At 49.3% G+C, this 25,651-nt stretch overlaps 1 protein-coding gene across 13 annotated transcripts in view; it reads right to left on the reverse strand.

Annotated features, from left to right (window-relative positions):
• SAMD11 (sterile alpha motif domain containing 11) overlaps window positions 1-25,651 on the reverse strand; it is a 132,148-nt gene that overhangs the window by 100,169 nt on the left and 6,328 nt on the right. The window contains exons 1-3 of one of the 13 annotated variants that reach the window (XM_027702759.1): window positions 16,469-16,841; window positions 15,310-16,121; window positions 13,787-13,827 (exon numbers count right to left, since the gene is read on the reverse strand). In XM_027702759.1, coding sequence (XP_027558560.1) covers window positions 13,787-13,827; window positions 15,310-16,105 — 837 coding nt within the window. In that variant the 5' untranslated portion in view covers window positions 16,106-16,121; window positions 16,469-16,841. Of the gene's footprint in view, window positions 1-13,735; window positions 13,828-14,047; window positions 14,107-14,307; window positions 14,532-14,606; window positions 14,644-15,309; window positions 16,122-16,468; window positions 16,846-25,651 lie in introns of those variants that run through there. The other 12 variants (XM_027702756.1, XM_027702752.1, XM_027702755.1 and 9 more) reach the window with 12 other exon arrangements.

Below are 25,651 nucleotides of genomic sequence, written 5' to 3' on the forward strand. Positions count from 1 at the left end.
CACACTCTGCATCAAGCTATCCCTGCCCTGCAAGTCCCCAGCAGGTCCTTGGGGTGTTCCCTCACAGTTCCTTGCTGGCAGTAAAGGAAAGCTGAGACACGCTAATGCACGTTCCCTTCCCAACCTCGTGGGTATCCCGGTGGGACTAACACAGCATTAACTCCCACACCCTTTCTTTCATGGCTTTTGGTACACAGGGAAAAGGAGGAAAGGTCCCTTCAGGGCTCCCTGCAGGAAGGGCCACTACAACAGCTCACAAAGAGGGAGAACTCCAAGAGCAAAGGTTTGGGGCCATCTGAGCTGCTGACCCTTCAACTCCTGATCCCTCCTCACCTTTTCCCCTCCTTCTTCCCAGACAAACTCTGGTACAATTCTCTGCACTGTTAACCCAGGAAGGATTCACTTAAGGCTCTTCAGCTGAGGCTCCTGATGTTTTTTTTCCTCACCCAATTTTCTGTCCATGTGGTGGATAAGCCACGAGTTGAAGAGAGAGGGATAACTGAGATGGGCCAGAAGGGCAGTTGCAAGTTTCTGACTGTATTTTTAATTAATTGCATGGCACTTACAAGCTAATGACAGCTGTCCTATAAATCTAAAACAATTAAATAAAATAAGCATAAGCTAAATAATAGTTTTGTATGTGCCATGCATATTTAAATACCCAAATCACGAGTGTGATATTAATAAAATGTATCAAAATTCACACTGACATAAACCAGATTTATTGGGCTATATATATAGTACAGCTGGGCCTTATATATATATAGCATCACAGAGGTGGCAAAAGCAATAAAAACCTAATCTGTTTGTAGGCAAGCAGCCACCATCCTGTTTGATGGGTTCACACAGGCACAAAAAACTCAAAACCCAGCTTTATTTCCTCAATTTCAAAGATCTAATGAGCTCTCTGCATATGACAGCTCAGGTCCTTCTCCCCCACACCTGACACCATTCCCCACACGTTCACTCACAAACCATTTCAGCCTTCAGCCAGCCCTGAGATGCTCTAATTTATGCCACAAAACAAAACAAAAAATGCTCTCAGCAGCCACTGAAGAGCTGTATAAAAGGAAGAATTTTCCTTCTCCACCTTCTCCCTCCCAAAGAGCTGTTAGGGTGGGTTCATCCCCATTCAGGGCCCTGGGACCAGCCCAACTGATCACACCAAAGTGCTGCCACTGCAGAGCTTCTCTTTTTGGTCAGTCTTTGCTGACAGGTAAGGATTGAGTGATCCTGTGGAGACTGAGCATCCCTTCTGCTCCTGGGAATCCCTCCTGGCCAGGGAAGTGGAGAAGGTGCTCCTGGGGCTGACACAAGAGAGGGCTGAGGATAAACAGGGCAGCTACTAAATGGGAATGGAGCCTCAGGGGCTGTGACACAGGGGGAACTCCATTTCCAGCTGTTTCCCTGGATGACAAGGGGTCATTTCCTCTCCTTGTCATCCACTTCTCTCTCATCTATTTTTAAAACAGGGGGTTTCATTTTAAGAGAAAATAACGCAGCACCCAAAATTGGTCCCTCTCTGGGATTAACAACACAGCCCTTACTCCAAAGCCCAGCCCACCTAACGCTGCATTGCCAGAGCAGCCAAAAAAGCCCCAAGAAAACACACACTGAAATGCCAGCACGTTTCCCAGCACTCTGTGGAGCAGCCTGGGTGATGCCACGCATCTTTTTCAGCTCTAATTACCAGGATTCTCTGATCAAGGCACAATTATTTGCTGATCAAGGGTATTATTGATTCTAACCCGTTGGCCTACTGGGATCAGTCTGAATGACACAGCAGACCCCGACAGATTAAATACTGTCAGAACGTTCCAGGGAAGCTTTGAGGGAAGATTCTCTTCCTGTTACTGCCTCAGCATATGTCAAGTTTCACAGCTCGTAGGATATCAAGATGTTTCGTGCCAGGCAGGGCTAACAGCACAGCATCTCAGTGCCAGCCAGAGCTGGGGAGGGTTCTCTCTGCAGATGAATGCAAGAGTGAAGAGGGAGGTGGACAAGAGGGCATTTCCCATAACAGCCCTTCTGGTAAGCAGTGAGGGTGAGGGTTCCAGATGTGCCACGTGCCCACCTCTTCTCCTGTGCTGACATCCTTCCAAGAGGATTCACAGCACTGAAGGAAGGTGGATGTGGCTGTTTAAGGAGCTGCAGCTCTGACAGAACACACGTGAGCACATCTTTAGGCAGCTCAGATTCCACCTCGCTTCGCAATCTGGCAGCAGACTGGAAGGATCAGGAGAAAACCAAAGCAGCCAGACAAGAGAGTGAACTGGAACAGCACCGAGGTGGGGGAAAGGCTTGGCCCTCACGAGAAAGCCACAGAGGTCATTTGTTTGCAGCCCAACACATCTATTCATTACCCAAACCCACAAGCTCGGGCTGGCAAGGAGCAAACACCACGTGGAGAGGACGGAGAGGAAGCACCGTTCCCTCCACAGAGGCACCTCCAGCTGCTCCACACCCCGGGTTTCTGATCAAACCAACACCGAACAGGAGGCAAAAAAGCAGAAATCCCACTGGAGACATGAAGCAAAGCCTAAGGAGTAACAGACTTCAAGCCAGTTGGATATTCCATCAGCACAACATGCCTCAGTGGTGGGGAAGGCCCGTCCCTCCCCACCCACCAGGGAGATTTTAATCTTCAATAATTGCACGTGTGATTTTAACAATGCCTTCATTCATGGGAGAGCTCCAAACTGGTTTGTAAACTGGCAGGAGGCAATTATGGTTTCGGCCCTTTATCAGGTGGGAATGGTAGAACCACCAGAAATGTTGAAAAAATAAGAATATTCAATAAATATTTTTCTTTCTGCGCTGGCAGAAAAGGCCAGCTCTGATACGGTATGGATATGAAATACTTTTCAATCCAGCAGTGAATTAGGAGGTTCCCAAACAGAAACTTCTTAAGTGATAATAGATTTAAATCAGCAGATTTAGATAACTTGCTCTCAAAGACTTTTGGAATAGTTATCCCGGGAAGTTCTCCAGAGTCTTCACTCAGATTTTTATTGAGCCTCAGAACAATGAGGAAATACAAAGTAAACAGGAAAACACGGCACTGTGACTGGATTTTAAAAAGCATAAGCAGAATAATCCAAGGAATTTTATAACCCCCAGGAGAAATAATGAAATAGAGGAACTGGACGAGTCATAATAAATTAACAGAGGGTGATATAATTTATGCAAATTAAAGCTTGTTAATGGAAAAGATGTTAAACTAATATATCTTTTTTGCTGAGACAATAGCGCCAGGGTAATGTGCTTTAGATTTCTGCGAGGTATTTGATCTTACACCAACACACAACTTTCTGAACGAGAAATATGAGCACTACAAGGGAGAAGTCAGACCTCCTGTGTCCTCATGTACCAAGACTGGGCTAGTGGAAGGTGTCCCTGCCCATGGCACGGGGTTGGAATGAGATGAGCTTTAAGGTCCCTTCCCACCCAAACCATTCTGTGATTCTGTCATTCTAAAAACACTCCAATACCAACATGTCCTGTTGTCCTGCTGGTGAGGGTGGAATTAGACACAGTGCAGATCTATTTAGAGTTTGGTCTTAAGACACAGGACTCGCACACAAACAATTTTCAGCCTCCTCTGTCCTTCCCTCTCTCCCACTTTGTTGCATGAAAGTATTTCCTGGTGATATGGGGAGGGGGAAAATTAGTTCTTCCTCTTGTTTCCAGAGCTTGGTATGAAAAGCAGTCCAGAGGGTTAGAGGAGTCCCACCACAACAAAAAATGACTCTCAAGATGCAAGTTTTTCAGCATCACGCAGCTAAAGGCAAAGCACAGTAACTTAGAGAGCAAATAATTTCAAATATCCTTTACACATGCTTTTTTTTTCCAGATTCTATGGTGATTTAAAGACAACAGCAGAGACATCAAAGGGAGAACTAAATCCTCCCAAAGCAAGGATGATTTTTGCCCTCTGCACACACCAGGGGACAGGAATATTTACCAGCCTCATAGAATTACTGAATTTACTTCTGAGAGATCCATCACAGCCAGGTGAGACTTCAAAAAACCAGATCCACATTGCTGATCCACAGACCTGGATGACCAGTTCATAAATTTCAAGCCAAAAAAAAAATGTTTTAAGGCATCACATTGTCAATTCGGGGCTTGAAAACCCAAATGTATTACATTTTAATTCAGAATTAAAAGCATCCTGATAAAGTGTAGCCAGGTTGCCCTTCTGAGTCTGCATGGGCTGCTCCTTGTCTGCTTTGAGACCACATTGTACCTGCAAAACCCTCAGCAGTGCTGTTTGGGACAGCACCACCATCACCACCACCAAAAAAAAATAAATATATATATAAAAATTAAAAATATAAATATATATATAACTATATATATTATATATATTTTATATATTATATTTTTACATATTATATTATAAATAAATATATATATAAATAAACCAGCCCCCTGAAAGAGCCAATGTAGCTTGATAAGAAATAAAACTGCTTAAAGGACAGAACACCCCACATTTTCCATGCTCTGCTGGGTGTCCTCTGGTGCACACCAGATTTTGACACAAGCTATGCCAGTCTAAAGATGAAAAAGAAGTCAACAAGAGTTAAAGGGATGTAAATCTTGCCTGATTGTGATCAAAGGCCATCCTTATTTTAACCCACATTTACTTTAGGTCTCAATGTGATGTTATCAATTCCACTGCAGCTAAGCAGGAACATGCCAGGGGCATGGATGAGGTCCCAACAGTTTTAGGCATGGAATACACAAGGAACAAAAAAAACTACCCAGCCATTCACAACATACAACTCATTTTCATTCTTTAACTGGCTTTAAAACATTGTAAAATACTCAAGACTAATGGTGTACAGTGTTTAAGTAACCCTGCTATTGCAAACTCGGGTGCACTGAACCATCACTGAAGAACCTCGCAGTGCCTTCCTCTCTAAGTTTACTTTGGGGTTAAGTGGGTGAATCACAAGGGGGAAATAAAAGAGGAATTGATATCACAGTCCCCTCTCTGGGGGAAAAAAAAATACAGAAAAAAAAATAAAAAATGTAAAAAGGCAGGTCTGTGTGGTTCACCCCGTGTCACAGAAAAAGAGATCTCAAGGATCACAGCTGTGCTGAACGGTGGGAAAAGTTATTGATCTAAAAGAATTCATTTTTACTATAAGGGCTGGTACTTTTACTTATTTAATAAAGGTCTGGCGTCAAATCACTGTGAATTTCAGGATTATCTAATTCTATCTAATCTCATTCAATCACTGATGCTCCAGACTGTAGCAGAAAGGAATGCTTGCCCTTTCCTGTCTTCAGGGGCCATCTCTGGTTGCCCTGGCAACACAGCAAAAGCAGCTTCCACAGAGCCAAGTACCACCTATCACATCCATCTCCGGATAAAAAGGAAGGATGGGGTTGCAAGGGAGTTTTTGCAATTTGATGGGCAGAGATAGGCAGAGCAGCAGCAGCCACCACTGGGGGTGGAATGTGCTCCCCACTCCTGAATTAGCACTGCCCCAGAGGCTGGGTGATAAATGCAAGCTCCTGGGGTAAGACACTCCCAGAACTCCACTGGCAGAGGACTCTGCTTGCCTTCAGAAGGAAAAGTTTTACACTAAGAAGCTGTGGTGATTAACAGGCCCGAGGTGACTGAAGCCATTTAACATCCCAGAGCTGCTTTTTGAATTACCTGAAACGCTCCCAGCACCAAACTGGGAACCAGCTGCAGCCAAACACAACATTTTTCCAGTGTCATCATTTAGAAATATTTCAGATTCTGTGCTTTCTAGACCAAATGGCTGCCTCCAGTGTCTCTCCTATCACCAAAATCTCTAAAGTTTTCCTGCTTCCCAGTTCTCTGAAATTCTCATGGGGCCTTGGCTGATGTCTGCAGATGCTGCACCAAGGTGACTCTGCCTCCAGTGACCAGGCTGGTTGGCAATGCTGCTGCAAGTTTCTTTCTAGCTGAATATAAAAGATTAAAGGGCCTGCTTTCCATAGTGATTGAAGCTATCCTGACATCTTAAAATGAGGGATTTGATGCTTGGGAATATTTTTGTACAGGTAATCGAAGAACAGGGCAAATTTGGGCTTGATGGTATTTCCCAGATTCTGTGGCTCTGTTACACATGTGCAAAATAAAGCAGAAGCTACAATTTCCACACAGACTGAAGGCAGAATGAATAAGAACCTTTCAGTGCTTGGGAATTCCCTCCATCCATCCTTCCTCATCCTCAGACATGTTACAAGAAAATCCCTTATCAGATTATATTTATGACCCAGGGGAATGTGTAATTTCCTCTCTGTTCTCGCCCCGGTTTTGCTAAAATAACAGAGCCAAAAATAACAGAAAGGAAATGCATTGCTCCAGCAGTGCAGGTGGTGTGTACAGAAGATTCACCTTCACTCAAGAGCAGGGTGAGAGTAAAGCAGAGGTGCTGAAGATGTGCTGGTTTATTTACAAAACTGATTCCTGCAACATTAACTAACTCCTGAGGAGAGTCTTTCCTTGTCCTCAGCTGGAAAACTGAGTTTGGGACAGAGGGCCCTACAATGAGTTCTTCAGTGCCATCTGCCAGAAGTCAGGAAGGTGAGTGAGGAAAGCTTGCCCTAACAGGAAAAAAAAAAAAAAAAAAAGCCCTGAAATGGTGAGAATGGTGATTCTTCAGCTGGAAAAGTGAAGAAGATGCATTTCAATATTTCAAAACTCAGAAGGAAGAAGGCAGGGAACAGGGCACAGATGCCAAACTGCACAGCAAGATGTTTTCCAGATAATGGAAATAGAGTGGGCATAAGAGAAACAGGGTAAGACAATGCAGAAGGGAGGGGGTGAAAGAAAAACAAACAAACAAAACCCACAAAAGCAAACAAACATGATTTATAGGAAAGGAAAAAATATAGACAAAACAATGTGATTTTGCAAGCACAACATTTTGGCCAAGCAATACTTCAATAAAAACAGAGTGGATCTCTTTTCCAAAGTCTAGGGCCAAGCACAGAATTACAGAATGGTTTGGGATGGAAGGGACCTTAAAGCATCTCATTTCACCCCCTGCAGGTGACAGGGACAGCTCCCACTAGACCAGGTTGCTCCAAGCCCTGTCCAACCTGGCCCTGAACACCTCCAATAGGTTTCCAATAGGAAACTGCTCCTCTGCTCTCCCTGTCCCATAACTGAACCAGAACAAGCCATCTGAAAAGTTCATCATCCCTGCAGACTCGAACTGGTTGGCAGTCTTAAATGACCCAAGTTTATGAGGGAGTTAATCCTGCTCTTCAGTCGCCCTGGCCATTCAGATCCCGGGCTCACTGAAGGCATTCGCCACCAGGCTCCAAATTAGCACTGCTCCCTTTGAATAAGGCCAGAAAGTTTGGACACAGACCACTGCAAATTAAAACCAGGTGTCTGTGCCCTGAAGCAGCAGAGACAGCCCTAAGCAGTTTAATGACATCTCTAAATAATTTTGACAGCAAAATTACTTATCCTATGTCACCTTTACACTGCCCTTGACACGGCACTAACAAGATGATGTTGCTTTCCCTGCTGCCATATATTTATTTGTCTGTCTTTCTTCCCATGCTTCACTTTCTTTTCCTCAGAGCAGGAGGTTTTCTAGACCTGATGCAGCACAGCACCAATCACCAGGCAAGGAGTTCTGGCTGCAGCTGCTGATTTCATGGGTCAAACTTAATCCCAGAGGGGCTGAGGGCTCGGAAACTTCCTCTTCCTACAGCAGAGCCCACCAGAGAACAGGATTCCTCAGTGCCAGACCTGACACTTGCCTGTGGGGTGAGGAAACCCCCTCTGCAGCCTTTATGGAATCCCAGGAGGAAATCTGCTCACTCCAAGCAGGATCCCTCACACACCCCAACCTCAGCATGAATATTCTTCCAGAGCTTGGCCTGTTATTCACAAACACTGAACTCACATGGACCCTCCTCTGCCCTTCCCATCATACAAGACCTTTTGCCTCCAGTGTCTCATCACTGCTCTCTCTGCAACAGCAGAAATGTTCACTACAGAGCTCTTGCACGAGGGCAAACCTCCCCCACTTGGAACTCCTTGAAGCCCATTGTAAGATAAAATTATTTTCCTAAGCCACAGCTGCTCGTACGTCTCTGCTGCTCACTCACAAGGCTGCAATCCAATTAATATTTTCCTTTCCAGAGGGTATTTAATAATCCACAAAATTAAATCCTTCAGTATTGTGCTGGCACCCTTGGTGCCATTGATCTGGGTTTGTTTTGCCTCTGTGTGAAACAATAACCAGCCCTTTTATTGGTGCAACCCCCGTCCTTCCAAACCTCTGACAGTGGGCACCATGTAACTGTGCCCTGCTCAGGAGCAGAGTTTGAGGACCATGAGGAATAATTTCCAGAGCAGAACACATTTAGGAGCACCTCTCAGTGCCACACTGATTCTCCATTCAAGCTGCCAGTTCTCCCCTGGAAATCCCCTTTTGGTGAAGCACTCTATGACCCAAAACCAGTTCATTCTAAGGACTCTCCTGTGAAAAGAAAGAAGCTGACACATGTTTTCCCACTGTCCTCAGATCACAAATCCCTGCAAGCTGAGGCTCAACACCTCTTCCCATCCCTGCATGGGATGTGTGAGCCTCTCACTCCATTTAAGACCATGACACATCTCCAGTTTCTCCCTAAAGGTGAAATCTGACAGATTTTGAAGAAACTTTTGTTGAGTATTCAAGTTGAATTCCCAAGTCTGCAGTGCAGCACACACACGCTAAAAATCACCTGAGCCAAGTCCATTAAAAAAACAAAACAGAAGGAAAAAAACCCCACAAACAAATAAAAAAAGCCCAACCAACTCAAAAACCTCCAACAAACACTAACCCAAACTAAAATGTGCTGGATTAAAAGCAACAAGCCAAATCAGCATGAAACCACAAATAAAAATCAACAGACTGTGCCAAAGACCTTGGGGGGATAAAGAGGTTTATAAGTCTGCTTTACAGAGGGGCTTTTTCCACATTCATAAGGCAGCCCCCCGGGACACAAAGGCAAAGTTATGAAAACAGTCCCCTTCACATAAACCCCAGCGTTCTCCAGCTCCAATCCTTAAGCCCACAGCAGCTCAAAAATGAACCTAAATCTAATCTGTTCCATTAACAGTGAAATTTCAGAATTAATCCTGCCTCCACAGGCAGCCAACTCAGTTCTCCAGCAGGCAAAGTCCTCTTCTCATAGGAAAGTTCTCATGAAAGACTCATGTCCAGCATGAGAGATTCCCCTTTTGGGTCAGTCTCTGAATTTGGATCCCACCACACAGGGTCAACTCAGAAGCCCAAGGATCTCCCTTCTCTGCCCCTGTGCAGCTCCTGGCTCTCCAGGAAACCTGTGGAGCAGCCAGGATGGCATCCCTAGGGAAGGGCAGAGAGTGGAGCTGCAGCCAGAGCCAAACAGCACGAGTGACACAAAGGCACTCGCTGGGGGTGACACAGAGCTGCCTTCCACCCCTGCACCCCAAAGCAGGGAACAGGAGAACGCTCAGAAACCTTGGGGCTAAATAACAAGAGATTTTGCTGTTTACTGGCATTCAGTTTTACAAGTAAGCAGACAGTTACTTTTTCCATCCCTGACAAAGTCTTGGACTAACGCCTTAACCTCGGGGCATCAAACGAAAACAACAACGACGATGACGAAGAGCAAAAAAGCAGCAAATAAATCACATATAAATCAAACCAAGAGCAAAACAGAGCCCCAGTAGGCAAATGAATTACCATTGTCAGTGACCGAGTTATGCACAACCACCATGTGTCTCAGCATGCGATGAAGGAGATGGGACAAAACCCAAACATCTCTCTGTGGTAGTTTTTGTTATGTTTGAATAGGGCCATGTCACAATAGGTTTGGGGAACCCGGCCTTCCCTCATTCACCTGTGACCTGAACCTTGAACTTCAACGTGGGCCACCTTTCAAAGTGACACCCTGTCCAAGAACAGATGGGAAAAGAGGATGAGGGGCAGACAATGTCCAGTCAGTCCTAACTCACTTTTAGAGGCAGCACTACTAGAATGGAAAGACAGTAAGGGTCACACACAGTCTGATGGGGGAAACAATCAAATGTATGTTAAGGAATGCCTTTCTGCTGCTGTCCTGGATATGCAATGCTGGACTTCACAAATCCAAGTTATTTTCACTTAGCAATAAAGATTTTAGAGCTGTTCCCCCTTCCCTCTGGCTATAAAAGCCCACTGCCACTTTAAAGACCAGCCCTGGCTGTGGGTTGAAAGCAGAGATGGAGAGAATGCAAGAGTGGTATTCAGAGCACAGGGGGAACTTCGATGGGGCAGAGGGAACCCTGTGGGGGAATGGGTTTCACCAGAATAGACTGGAATCCATCCAGGGCTCCAAACAAGACAAACTGCCCAGAACTGACAAGCACAAATTTGGAGGGAAGACCCCCAGTTCACATCTGACAACTTAACTTTGTGAATGTTTGGTATCCCGTGCCTCTGCAAAACTGAAGGGACCCAAACCTGTGCTATTCCTGCCCTCCAGATCTGAAAACCTTCTGTGCAAAGGCCGGGGCACAAAGCAGAGGGGCAGACACTGCCTTCCTCGTCTGACAACTTACTCTACAATGCTTGGCATCCTGTGCCTCTGCAACACTGAAGGGACCCAGACCTGTGCCATTCTTCCCCTTCTGACCTGAAAAGCCTCTGTGCAGAGGCTGAGGCACAAAGCCCAGGGGCAGACACCGCTTCCCCCATCGCTGTGTGACCCAAAGGACAGGGCACAAAGCCCGGGGGGGCAGACACCGCTTCCCCCATCGCTCCGTGACCGCAAGGACGTCTCTGCCCTTCCATCCTCCCAGCGCGCAGGGGATGCCCTCCCCATCCTCCCGCACTCCCGCGGGTGCTCTCCCCGCATCCCCCACGGCTCGGCGCGACCCTGCGGGGCCCTCCTGCATCCCTCCCTCCCCTCCCTCCCCCTCGCCTTCCCCCCGCTGATTGATGGATGCCGGCGCGGGGGCGGCCGCGGCCCGAGGGGAGGAGGCGCCAGGGCGGCCGGCGCGACGCGGCCGCTCTCCATCCCCCCCCCTCCCCTCTCCCCTGAGCCTCGCAGGAAACCGGCGGTCGGTGGCGGAGCGGGGCCCGGCGCCGGCCCCTGTCTGCAGCTGCGGCAGCAAACGAGCTGCGCCGGGGCGGCGGGGGGCGGGCGCCGCTCCCCCGGCACCGCCGGCACCGCGGCCGGGGCGCGGGCACGGGCGGGGGGGACGCGGCGCCAGCCCCGGGGAGGGACGGGGGGGGTACCGCGCTCGGCTGCCCTGCGGGGACCCCGCGCAGCGGGGGAGGAGCTCAGCCCTCGGGGGGAGCCGTGCCCGGCTCGGCTCCGGCTCCTGCCAGCGCGGGGTTGGGGCACGACGCGGTTTCCCTTTACGGACAGACCGCTCCTCTCTCCTCCCAGCCTTAAACGGAGAGCCAGGCAGGGCCTCTGAGGCATCGATGCGGTGATAAGAGCCCCTGCTATTCCCGCCTGGCTGGGATACACTGGATGTCACCTTTCCCAAAGGAAGAGCCGGGCTCAGCCCTTGGAGCGCTCCCTTTGCTGCCTGCGGTGAGCAGACGGGGAGAGGGGTAGACGCCTGCAAGCAGCTGGGCTTGCCCCCCTTCCAAAGGCAGGGCTTGAGTTTTCCTGGCCTATTCCCGCTGTCCAAGGACTGATTTCGGATCAGTGGAACCGGCTGCAGGCAGGATCGGCTCCCCACCTCCACACCCCCATGGGATAACACAGCAGCACAAGGACCAGGCATTGCAAATCTCAACTGACCAACACTATAAAATATAAAGGATTTCTAGACTGGAGGAGAATCAGCCCTTTGATCTCAGCGGTGCTTGACTGGGTGATCACTAAATGGGGAAAGAGAAACTGTGCCCGATTTTTAATCCTCCTCCTTGTGTGACTGTTTGGAATGTGTAGTGCACATAGCTACGACAAGGCACTAGCAAAATATTTCAGGTTCAATATGTGGAACTGTCCTTTGGTCAGATAACGTGTTCTAATTACAGCACAGAAAGGGCAGCGAGCACTGACAAAAAAGAGTTCTGATGAAAGTCCTCACTGGGGTTTGGCCTTGCTGTGCAAATTCTGACATCAAAACCCCCTTCCAGCTGGGGAAGCAATGGGAGGCAAGTCCAGAAAGATTTATTTCTCCTTTCCCAAAACTACACCAACCGCTTTTTTCCTCTATCTGAACTTCTCAAATTCAGTTCTAAAAGTCTACCAGACACTTGTTCCACGCAGAGCTGCCTTCCCATCGGGAAATGCACAGATCCCTGCACAACTATTAAAAATGTCACTGCTAGGAAAGCGTAGTATGGCCTTTGGGCTACCAACTAATGCAACTTGGTACTCAAAAAGTGACCAGCAGACAGTGTCACCTGGCCAGACACTTCTCAACACCACCACAACTGTGGCACGTCCCTTTGGTCCGCCGATTGTTGGCTCTGATCCGCACGATTGGTAACCAAAGCACATGCCAAGCTCCAAGCTGGAGGAAGCTGATGACACCCCAGCACACCTTGCCCCATCAACCCAGAGGAACTCGCAAGAGTCAGGTTTCAGTCCACCTGGTTTAAAACACCACGGCAATGCTGCAGCAGAACTAGTCCCCGTGAGCCCGATGGGCAGTGGCACGGGCTGCTGCTGCACAACACACAGGCAAGACACCTTCACATTTAATTTATGTGACTGATTATTGTTCTGAGCCCCTTCCCATGGGAATGTGGATATGACCATGCATGCACAGAGATACTACACAGGAACGATACAAACTCACAATTCTATCTGTCGTGCCAAACCATAAAAACACTGCGTGTGGACAGAGACTTGACACCAAAGAAGCAGTAAAAGAAATTTAAAAAAAGGTTGATTTCAGTGGGTAAAAGTACGAAAATTTCCAGCTGTATCTGTTTCCACAGTGCTACTGGCAGTGTTGTTCTTTCAGACCAAGATCTGCTTTAGTTCACCAAACCAACAGCTTCGCCCTCCCGGTTAGATGTTATCGTACATTATGGTTATTTTTATACATGATGAACTGTTTTAAAGCCTTACTTTACTATGATTTCAGTAGCTTTTTATTTATACCATCAACATCTTTTCCAGGAAAATGTTGATGAGAGATTTTGGAAGTCTCAGGATAAAGGCAAGACAGCAGAATACACAAGGAACTCAAAAGCTGGGAAGAAAAGATCTCTAAAAGCCATAACTGTGACCTGTGACATGAATGTTGTTCAAGTTGTAAGCATTTAAGATGAGCTTGTTCCCCATTAAGTTCATCTAACCAAATTCACTGATGGTTTGTAAACTGTGGCTGTTCTAACACGTGGGTGCAATTACAATTCCCTTTCGCTTTATTTAGCCATTTTTACACCTCTGCACAATACACAAAAATGAAGGGGTGGGAATAAGGAAGAGGCTCCTGAACGATTTGTCTTTGCGCACAGACAGCTCCCCCTGAAAACCAAAAAAAAATCACGCCGTGTGCTGCTTCCTTTAGGTCAAACACTGCTCTTCCCATCTGCTCTGCTTCCAAACTCCTCTCCTGCTCGCGTCTCCCTAGACTGCAGGAACCCTCACAGTGCAAGCAGGGCTCTGGCAGACTCGATGACCCTCAGAGATCACGGTTTCATGATCACAGAAGCAAAGGGATGTTTTTTTTTTCAAGGGAAGGAGGCAGAGGAGAGGGAAGATGTCTTAGCTAAAGCACATAGTTTAACAATAATCTTACCACTGGAGACGAAATTCGACACCCAGGGCAATCACAGATTGGAGGATGTACCTGTAAGATTCCTTTGGACATAAGAGTCTTCAAACTTTTCCCTATATGCAGAAGAGAAGAAAAAGCAGAAGAAGAGGAAAAAGGATCAGCACGTTTATAAAAGGAAAGTATTTAGGGAAAGGGGGGGAATAGGGAGGGGGGGTTGCACGCGTCTGCTTCCCTATACACACCCCTCCCCTCGCCTGCCTACCAGCACCCACCCCCGCCTGCCGCTCCATCCAACTTTCTCCCCCGCAGGTACCCGCGGAGGGAAGGAAGCACCGGCGCAGCCCTCGGCGGCCGCTGCCTGTCCTTGGTTCCAGCGCTCCCGCAGCCCGGCAGAGCCGCGGCAGGAGGAGCTCCCGCACACCCAGGGCAGAGCCGCGGCAGGAGGAGCTCCGGCAGCCCGGCAGAGCCGCGGCCAAGCCCCCGCAGGCTGCGCGCTGCCCACGCACCCAGGGCACGGCCGAGCGAGCGGGGCAGCCCACGCGGCGCCTCCCCGCTGCTCCTCTGTCCACTGCGCCTCAGTCCTCCTGACTCACCCCAGAGGAATTGAGCTTTTCCCGAAGGCAGCAGGAGCCCCAGTAATAAAAGAAACGGGAGCGATGCGCACGGGAGCCCCGGCAATTAGCGCGGCGGCCCGAAGCGATGCCCCGGCGCTCTGGCGATCAATAACCCAGGCGAGGTGTCAGTCACCTCCTAATCGCTCCTCAGCCCCCCAGGGCTGACACCTCCAGGTCTCAGAGCTCATTACGTGCCGCATCGGCTCCGCTCTCTCCCCGCCCGCCCCCGCCGCTCCCCCCGGAGCCCCCCGCTCCTCCGCCGGGGCCCCGCTCTCCACCTGCCGCCCGCACCAGCAGCTCCGCCGCGGTGCCGGGACTGCGGCGCCGGCTCGGGCGGGCGGGGAGGGGAGGGAGGGAGGCAGGGCAGGCGCCCGTCAGCAGCCGCCGGCGCCGCGGAGGTCCCGCACCACCCAGCTGCGAGGGGAACACCCCCTCCGCCCCGCCCGCCGCCCCGCCGGTGCCTGGCCGGGGCTGCGCTGCCGCTCCCCGCGGCGCCGGCTCTGCCCGACACCGCCGCCGCCGACACCGCCGGGGGCTCGCAGGGGCGGGCGACCACCCCCGCGGGGCGCCGAGCCCCCCGAGAGCCCCCGCAGCCCGCGGTCCGCCCGCTGTTCAAACCTCCGCCCGCGCGGAATGAAACTTCTCTCCAGCGAGAGAAGAGCCCACCCTCCCCCCCCAAAAAATCAACGCTCAGCCTTCCTCACGCACCCCCACACCCCCCCCAAAAAGGAACTATTCCCAAATCCCCCGGAAAACTTGGCCGGTACCGGGGCGCGGGGATCCGGCGGAGAGGGGCCGGGGGTGCGCGGGGGAGGGGGGCACGGCCGCAGGGGATCAGGGCTCAGCTCTCCCGGTGCGGGCGCTAATAGCCGGTAAGCTCCCCCTCGGATCCCGCTCCCCGAGCGCGGGGGCGAGAGGGAGGATGCTGAGGAAGAGCGGAGCGGCGCGGGGACCCCGGCACACGCCGAGCGGTGCCTTTACCTTTGTGCCTGATGCTGCGCTTCCAGTCCTTGGCCGTCTCCCTGCCGCTGACAAACTGGAACTCGTTGGGGGTGAGCCACTCTCCCCGGTACCGGATAGAGGGTCCTTTGCTCCCCTGGCACAACTTATTGATGTAGAGCAGCGCCTTGTTTTCCCCGCACTCCACCTCGATGCAAGGCTCTCCGTTGTCAAAGAAGGGCTGGAAATCCGGGATGGAGGAAAACCTCTCCAGCATCAGGTCCTCGGGGAGGTGGTGGGGGTGGTGCGGGTGGTGCGGGTGGGGGTGGTGGGTCTCGTGGAAGCCCAGGTACGCGCGGTGGGCAAAGATCTGGTCGTAAGCCGGCGGGTGCGGGGTGACCACCGGAATGGCAGCGGCGGCCAGAGGGGCGAGATAGTCAGGTAAGGTTTCCATGGGCTGGTTAAAAGCTGCCAGGGCCATCTCTTCCCTGTCAAGTCGCTCCTTCTTGATAGCAGGCATGGTGCTGCTGCGCTCCCCGTGCGCCCTCGTCTCTCCAAAGCACAGTGGCTCTAATGTCTCCGGTTCAACTTGCCCCCGCTCTGGCTGGAGTTTGGATGAAATGCGCCAGCAGCAGCAGCAGCAGCAACACAAGCACCTTTGGCGCTCGGGTGCCGGAGGTGGCTGGTATCCCCCGGAGCAGCCCGCTAACAAATCTCCTGGGCTGGCTCCCCAGCAGAGCTGTCTGGGATCCCTCTCCCACGGAGAGGCTAATGTACCGTAGACCCGGGAGCTGCTGTGTGGCTCGCAGATCTGCCCCTCCGGACTAATACCTGACATCTCGGAGAGGTCTCTGCTGCCGTAGACATTATTTTGGTTTAAAAAAAAAAAAAAAAAAAAAAAAAAAGCTTATTGATTCCCCTAGATCGACCCACCTTCTCACCAGGCTGGAGGGTTCCCCGCCGCCCACCCAGAGCCCCCCTTTCGCCCTCCCTCCCCCGCCGCTTCCTTTAAACTGACACCTGGTTTATTTATTTATATGCAATAATTAAAATTAAACGCTGCGCCCCCGCCGCCGCCCCGCGACCCCTCCCCGCCCCGCCGGCGCCCGCCGGGAGGACGGAGCCCCGGCCGGTGCCGGCTCTGCCCGCGGGGCTCCAGACACCCGGGCGGCGGCGGCGAACTTTCCCCGGGGCCGCCCACCTTCACCTGCGCGGTGCGGACTCGCCCCGCTCCCACCGAAGCCTTTTATGATCCCCCGCGAGTTGGTTATTTAATTTCCACTCCTGCACGAAATTTTAAGAAACGTGGTGTTACGCTCCGTATCTCTCTGTATATACATATAGATAGATAGATCTCTACACGCGCGCAGACACACAGACATCTACGGTGACATCCCCGCCGGCTCTGCGCTCCCCACAACGCTGCCCCCAGCCCCAAAAAGCCGGCGCTGTGCCGGGCGGGCCCCCCCCTCCCCCGCCCCGAGCCGGGACAGACACGTATTGATCTGTGCTCAGAAGTCACCGCACAGTTCGGAGACTCTGACCAAACAAGATTTCCCTCCGCCGCCGCCGCCGCCGCTTCTCTAACTTGGCCCATTTAAACAGCAGAGGCGCTTTGGAAGCGCCGCGCCGGCGGCAGCGAGGGGGGTGAGCGACGGACGGCGGGGCCAGCGCCGGCTGCCGCCAGCCCGGGGGGGACCCGGGGCTCCCCCGGCCCCGGAGGGGACACGGACACCTTCCCGGATGGTGCCCATCCCTCCGCATCCCCGGGTGCCCTCCCCGTGCAGGAATACCCGCTGCTCGCTCTCCCTGGCAGCCTCCCGTTGTGCTGTACCTTGGGAAGGCGGGCTGCATCCTTCTCATTCCCGTGTAGGGATGGAGCCAGGCTTGGGAGACACGGCGTAAATTTGTTTTCCATCGCATGCCGTGGCACGGGGTCCGTGTGAAGCTGCCCCGAGAGGACGACGCGGCCCAAAATTAAGTTGTGCGGTTGTTACAGAGATTTGTCACGTCACCAAGATGGAGTTCCCTACCTTTGGATGCTGAGTAGGATCGACTGGGCAGGAAGAATCCTACCTAGAAGGGAAATAAAAATAAATTATCCCCTTAAACGCGGGGCAAGAAATATGGCCTGCAAGTCTTACCAGGTGGCAAAACAGTGAGAGTTCTGTGTGAGCTCTGTCTCAGAGTTCTCAGAACAACAAAAAGTTCTCAGCTTGGTCCCAAGCTGTGTCTCGTGAGTTGCCTGTTTACAGGGGGAGGTGGTGGCAAGTTGAACTTGCCTTCCAGACAGTGGGAAATGGATTTACTGTGTGCCAACCAGCCACTGGCAGAGCTGGCAGGGTCATTCCTGAGCAGTAACTGCCCCTGCCACTTCAGCACCATCTCCCAGGTCATCTCCAAGCACTCACAGACCAGGAGAAAGACCACCACCTGAGTTATTTTCTGTGCCTCCCCAGCTCTCAGCTGACAGGTAACCCTCTCGTTGTACCAAAAGTCCACTAATGGACCACTTTTGGGACACAGTTACTGCTTTCCTACCAGTGAAGGCAGAGAAACTGCCTCTCTGGGGTTCAGCAAATCTGGGAATGGAATCTAAGCCCCAAACCTCAGTTTTTTGTTGACACTACTTGACCATGATCCTTGTTTTTTGCCTATTTATTCTCAAGAAACAAACTCTGGGATCCATCCTTGCTTCTTGCTGCAGTGAAGGAGGCTGATATACATAGCCATCAAACCCTCTCATTTAGGCTTTCAGGCTTAGGCTTTTATTCTTAATGCTTCTGATTGCTCAAGATTACAGGGGGGAAATCACTTTCTATTATCACCTAATAAACCAAGGAAAATGCTTGGAAGAGGCTCTGGGAGACACAGATATTCTCTGTGGAAGTGAGAGGATTCTGGGGAGCTCAGGTGAGAACTGCTCACTCTTACACACCCAGAAACTTTCATGCCTGGCACACCTAGAACTGCACTGGGCTGTGCAGAGCCTTGAGATTTACTCCAGACTTCCCTTGACTCCATCTCCTTTGTAACTTGGCTTCGTGGGCCAGATTTCTTTTCACTTGTTAAAGGGGAGTGGGTGTTTTTTCTCAAAGCCTTCCTTCTTTTTTACAGCCACAAGGGTTACTGTTCTTCACCTCCACTCCTAATGGCAGCTTCACCTCCAAGTGTAGGGAGAGCTTGGCCACGGCATTCTCCAAAGGCAAGTCTCCATGATTCCTCCAGGAGTGGTCACAGGAGAGCAGGACAAGGCTGGCTTTCATCCTGCAGGAACACCTTCCTCACATACAGGTGTTCTGGCAGAACTCCGTGAAGTTTGGGGGCGTTCAAGAGGCGCAGATTCAGACTGATCCCATCAGCACTAAAGTTAATAACGAGTCCTGCCTGTAATAAAGAGCAAGAGCTGTGTCTGGACGTCTGAGTTCAGAACAGCAGAAGTCTCAAGTTGTTCAGCTCCACTCTCTCAATAGTAGAGCTTTCGGGATTAGTGTAAACATATTCACCACTGGAGAGCAGATCAGAGAGCACTGAGCAAATCCAGGCACATGTGGTTGGAGAGAGAACTAGGAACCCTTTGCAGATTCCACACCAAGGGACTGGAACAGGTTCTCAAGTCTGGGGGCACGAATCACTGGTGTCTTTTTGTTGTGTGTGTTTCCACGGCACCCAGCGAAGTGAAAGCATGAATCTCAATTTGCTCACAGAGGCACCACCACAGTAAACACAGTAAATAGTGATCATTTTCCAACCTTTAGTTCTCCACCTCTGGAGAATACATGGTGTTGGATTGAAACAAAGCCTGTGTCTCTCAGGTCAAATGTGTCAACAACTGCAAAGAGTTACCTGTGCTGTAAAGTGTTTTCCAAGTAGAGATAATGCTTCAAGCACAGGTCTTACACTTAAGGGAGACAGATTTTCTTCTGTATTCTATCACCAGTTTCACTGACAAATTACTTATCCTGGGTATTCCTCCACTATTCAACATAGAAAAGAAGGGAAAACTTCCTAAATGTAACTTGTTTACATGTGTTTCAGTAAACCTCTGAGTTTCTGACTGAGATCAAAGGTTCTTTGAGCTGTGTTTTAAAAACTCATTGCAGATGCAGGCCCTGCCCCTTTACAGGAAAGACAGGTTGAGGCTGGGAGGAGAGAGACACCCTGGGAAATGACCAGCCTGAGTTCACAAACTGATCCAGAGCTTCTGTCTTTGCAGGAATCCAGCACAGATGCCACACGTGCCATCTCTGGCACCACTGGGCCCCTGCCTGAACTAAGCTAAAGGAAGATCCAACATTCTGTCAGCACAGCTGCACCTACAGCACTGGCCTTGCTGCCCTTGTCATAGCAGGTCTGTAGCATGAGTTTCTTACAGTCCACAACCGACTATGCCAGCAAAGTTCTGTCCTGCACACTGAAACACTTCAGAAAATAAACCAGGTCTTTCAACAACTGGTGTAGTATCCTGTGAGTCCAGTATCCAGTGAATCGTGTTGTTCCTCCCAAAGAAGTTGGTGTATTTAGCCTTTTAAGGCTGCAAGTCAGCAGCTCCCCTCCCCACTTCCCTCTCTATTCCACAGAATTCCCTGACACTTATCACACCAGTGAGGAGAAGCAGCAATCCTCTCCCTACCAAGTTGCTGCACCTACCAAAACACAGGGGAGGAGAGCACAGAGCCACCACACTCATGCCTTCCTCAGCCTCTTCCACAGTCTCAGAGGACATCAGGACTGTCTAACAGCCAGGATTCACTGCTTTTTGACTTCTGTTCCTTGCCAGGTACAGCCCAGCTCTGTGCTCCCTGCCTGGGAACACCAGCCCTGCTGCCGGAGTCGCGCTCAGCGGGACTGGGATTGAGGTAATAGCAGCCTCAGGCCAGACTGCTTCATTAGGAGAGAGGTTTTGACAGCCCAGCAGCAAGAGCAACAGCAGGGAGGGCACAGGTGGGTGTTCAGGGGAGGAGGGTTGGGAAGGAGGACACTGGAAAGGGCTTTGCTTCTGAAAAAAAACCCCACTGTCTCAGGAACTGCTGGGCTGTACCCTTGTTAATCCCACTGATTCAGAACACTGCCTTTTATTGGAACTGAGGTTTTTTCAGCTTTTCTAGAAAGCAGTGTCAGGGTAGTATGGGCTTACACACAAACCAGAGCTGTAAACTGCATGCACCTCTGTCTGATGCAGGCGTTCTGTCTGCTTCCAGGAGGATGGCCTGGGACAGTCAGTGGTGGCTTAAGAAACTCTCTTCTTATCAAACTCTATTCACAAAATGCCTCTTCCAAATCACCTTCCTTACCAGTGCCCTGTACAGCTTTGTGACCAGTCTAAGCAGATCAGAACTCAGAGAAATGAAGGAATTAAACGTCTGTTGGGGAGAAAGTTTTATTTTGGAAGCAAGGGCTCCAATTCTAAACTAGCTGCTCCGTTCTCCTAAATAATGAATAACTTCCCGTGCAGGGAACACACTGTTCTCTCTCCCAGCTGGTGCAGGGGTTATGCTCTGCTGTCAAACAATCACCTGGCCCGTGGCTCAGAGACCTCTGCACGCTGCTACACACACACACAGTCCACAAGAAGCAGCTTAAATTAAAAGGGCACAAACCTATTTCCACTAAAACCAATGGCAGTTTTTTACTGACTTCACTCTTCAGTGTCTAGTCCCCTGTAATACAGCACGAGGATTGCCCTTCTCTGCAAAGGTTTTGGAAAACAAGTTTAGTTACACTCAAGTGATGCCTCTATGATGTAAAAAAAAAATCATTTACAGAAATCACCAGTGGAATAAGCCTTAAGTATCAAAGCTGCTGTTACAGTAACTGCTCTCTGACCCTTTAAAGCAAGAGCTGCCTTCTTTGCAGCTCCAGTCACTGGGCAGCTCCCATGTCCTCCTCTCTGCATTAACTACACTTCTTTGTGCATACTGCAATTAAAAATGCATCTTTCTCCCCCTTTCCTCCCTCCTCGGAGGTTATTTATTGCTAATTCGTAACCATTGTGAAATACTTGAGATATCAGAGTTGTAATGCAGAAGAAATCATCCACCAGACTCTCCTTTTTCCCAAAGCCTTTGTGCTACTCTGCTCCACTGCTAAGAAAAACTCCCCTGTGTCAAAAGATGCTGAAATGATGGTCAGATTGTATTCATCTAAAGCTTGGCTTTGTCCCAGCACTCCTTCCTAACTCCACTTCCCCAACTTCCTGCCTGCCTTTCCTCCTCCAATCATAGTAACAAAAGGGAACACTGAAAAACTGACTATCCAAGAATATGTGTGTATTGCTGGGTTATGACAACGGAAAATTAGTGACCACTGAAAAGCAGATAACATCAGGTGTGCCCTCCTCACATCAAAAAATAATCCCTTAACTCACAGGTTCACACAAACATGTGTGCACAGAGCCCCTTTTTTAGGTGAGACAGATGAACCTCACTAACTAATTCTCTGGAAGTGATGTGTCCCAAGAGTCTGGTGCAGTCAAGGTGTGACTGCTTTTAATACGTGCTAGGAAAGTCAAATTAAAGACTAGGTAGAACCTGCCTTGACCAATTTAGGAGGTGCTGAAGTGCACACTTGCAGCTTCCAAACACCTTAATTAGAGCCAGCATATTCTAAAGTCTTTAAAGCATTGGGTATCTCTGCAGAGAGGTTTTGTGTTGTTATAATTCTCCTGTTTTCTAGAAACTGGCCTAGTGTAGTCAGTGCCCTGGTAATGATGGGATTAGCATACAACACCTCTCCACTGGCATAACTGCACCCCACTAGGAAGCTGTGCAAATTCCTCCAGGAATTTTTCTGAACAATTATTGTTACAGCAACGAGAAGCTTTCTGTACAGACAGGCCCTGCTCAGAGCTGTGTCTGTAATGCACTTTCAGGTACAACTGCAGCAAGTGTCCACCTGCCACAGCTAAATCTCACTAAATTCACACTGCTACTCTGAGGAGACATCCCACAGGAGCTCCACCAACATGGACCTGTGTTTCTGCTGGGACTCTCCCTGAAATTTGTGCTGCAGTGGTTTCATGGTCAATGCCAGTGCAGGAAGGCAGTCACAACTTCAGCATCACTGTGACCCCAACTGTGACATTGGTCCCTTTTACACATACATCATGTTTGAATAAAACACACCCAAGGACATCCCTATGGTCACAGGCATGAGCAGAGTTTCCAGTGAACTCACAGAGACAAATGCACATGGAGAGCTTTGTACTCCTCACTCGTGCCTCCATCATTCTGAGTAACTGCTGGGTCAGGACCACATGAAGGCTGATCTTGTTTGGGTTTGGTTTAGTTTTCTTCTAAATCCTGCATTCCTATAAAAGCAGCTCCCTTGTTCATGTAAACTTGTTGCCATGACTACACTGCAACAGAGGGCTTTAATCAAACAGAAACTTAGATAAGGCGTAAGAAAGGGACAACAAAAACAAAACAAAGGGAATTTAAAAAAAAAAAGTGTAAATAAGTCGTTTACACATTTGAATCTTATGGTGATTTGAGTTTCTTGGAGAAGAGCAACTTTTCTGCTCCTTCACAGCCATCACAGTGTGCTTGTGGGCAGAGAAGCTGCTGCTGCAACTATTTACCACCGAGTTTTATTTGTTTGTCAGGCTTCCAGACTTGAACTTTTCTACATGTGGACTCAGGCATTCTGACTTCTGCTTCTGCCTATTTATTTTGCTTCACTGTGTGACTGCAGCAATTCACCCGCTGACTTCAAACTCACGTCCTTCGCTCACAAACCAGAGCAAACATCTCTGCAAAGCAGAGCTGGGAAGCACAACTCCTCAGGTGCTCCTCAGTCATTTCATCTCATACTATAGATTTCCAGAGCTCTGCTTTTCTCGAGTTCAATAACTCAATCACTGAGCAAAACCAGGTAATTGTGAGCCATAACACACCACAAGTGGCAAAGGCAGAAATGTCAGAGCAAGCAGTTTACAAGTAATTTTAATGCCTGATGCCTAAAATTGTTCATCTAAACTCTTTGACAAATACTTACAAATAACTATTTTGTTCACAGCAGGAGAGAAGGATTTTGTTTGTTACACATCTTCCTTGCCAAAACTACTTTGCATCCAGACATGACACAAGCTCTTTTCACTCCCTGTTCACACTCAAAGGCACACATGGATGCACATGGATGAGTTGCCAGCACACACTTGGAAAACTCTGCACACTGTCCCAAAGTTTTAAGTCTTGCAGCAAGAGGAAAGGACAAAAAGGCATTTTGAACATTGTACTGCTCCTTTTGTGTGTTGTGTGTAGCCAGAGTCATCCATAGCTGGGGATGAAACGATGGGAACAGCTCCAGCCCTGTAGCAAGTGACACAGCAGTGGTGACAGCCTGGCACTGAGGGTCACCCACTGTCACACACACAGAGATGTGCCCTCAGAAAACAGGAGCTGGGTAAACAACAGAGCTATTTTTTTCTTCGGTTTGTGCCCCCGAGAAAGACAGGAAGAACTAAAATATCCCTCTGAGGTTCTGTGCATAGCAATGGGTAAGGGACACGCTGCTGGAGCGTTTGGCTCCATGGGAGCAGTCTCAGCTCTAACATTGCAGCCATATGGAACTCCCAGCTCAGCCCCAGCACACCAACAGATGTGCCAATAGCTGAAGGGGGCAAAAAACCTGGGTTCCAGCACACATTTCAATTCTGACTAACCAGGAAAGACTTGGGGAGGAAGTTGGGGCCAATTACTGAGGATGAGGAGTGGAGGAAAGAGGTTTTTTTCGAGTTCCTGTCTTCCTTTTAAGTCCATCAAGCATGCAGGCATTTCTCACACGTGCTTTGCACCCAGGAGCAGTGCTGGCATTAGCCAGAAACCACTGTGTAGAGGTTAAAGCTGCACTGACCCTAAAATGAAAAAGCCTAATCCATTGTAAATATCCAGAAGACCCTCAAGTCTGTCACAACCCAGTTTTTAAGGAGTCTGTCTCTGTGGTATGGTCTCTAATCACAATTACAGCAAAACACTGATTAGGATGCTCATGGGAACAGCGTAGGAAACAAATATCAAATTGTCCTAACAAAGTAGCTGAACGCATTTATAAGGATGGTATTGCTTTTAATTAGCCTTAATTTCCAAAGAATTATTGCTTGCTTAAAAAAAACCTTTATGGATCCATGAATTATTGAGTACAGGATTCTCCCCCTCTCTCCTACTGACACCCGAGAGAGCAAACCCAGCATAACTCACCAGGGAATTTGCTGTATTTGACTGCAAGAATGATGCTCATTGTTCCAGTGTATTCAGTATTTTTGTTATAACTCCAAAGATTGTATCAGTTCTTGCAGAGTGAATATGGAAAACAAGTCCCAGTCTGGATAAACTACCATGAACATGTTGTGTTTGCTAGAATTGATCTGTTTGTACACAGAAACACACGTGCACACATTGGCTATATACACCTATGCAATTTTATATCTAATTTTAATCAGATTTCTAGTCTCCTTCTTGAAATACAATGATGCAAATTAAGCCATTTGTTTCCCTCTTTATAAAGTTAATGTGACCCTACTAGTGTCAACTTTGAGAAGCAGTGCAGACCCAGGTAAATGGACTTGTTTAGGGATGTTATATCCATATTATTCTGGGCTGAGCCTCCCATTGTTTCTCCTCCCTTCCTCCAAAAAAAAACCCCATAAAACCAGCCCCAAATTTCAGCTCCAAAAGCAACAGAGAATCTGTCCTTGGTTCTGGGGATTAGCACAGCAAGGTGCCCGCTTAACTTTCAGCCATACATATTTGACATTCCTCAATATTTGCGTCCTGTCATACTCTTTGTGGAGCAGAGCTCATGTCCAGGGACTCAAGGAGTGTGGTGCCTGCAGTGCATTCACAGACCTTGCAGTGGGAACCAGTTTGAGGTCCCACCAGTCGCCTCCTGAACTGGAATTCCAGAGCGTTGGCTCCGGGCTGAGGGTTGTCCTGGGCATATCAGCACTTCCAGAGACATCAGCCCCTTGCTGAGGATCCTGCTGTGCATTTAAACCTTTTCTCTCAGGGGGAAACACAATATTTTACAGAGGGCAAAGTCTCTCCACTTCTGTGCTCTTGTTCTACCTCATGAGGACCAGGGGTGGCGGGTCCCAGTCTCCTCTCCATCAGCAAAGGGGACACAGCTCCCTACAGTGCTCACGCAGCTTTTCCTTCCATCTGGAGCTATCAGCCTTCAGGATAAGAGTGTGACTGGGTGTTTTAATTCCTAGGGAGATCCTCAAGAAGTTGTTAGAGGGAGTAACTGGCACATCCCATCTATCCGGGTCACTATGGATGCTGTTATCTCATTTCAGATTATAGCTGGCTTTGGAAAACACCAGTGCCCAATTCCATGACATCCCTGGGACTTTTATAGGAGCAGGGCTTGTCTGCACTGAGAACTT

Source organism: Neopelma chrysocephalum, unplaced genomic scaffold (assembly GCF_003984885.1).
Source record: "Neopelma chrysocephalum unplaced genomic scaffold, ASM398488v2 Primary Assembly neopelma1_196, whole genome shotgun sequence".
In the NCBI taxonomy this organism is placed as follows: Eukaryota; Metazoa; Chordata; class Aves; order Passeriformes; family Pipridae; genus Neopelma; species Neopelma chrysocephalum.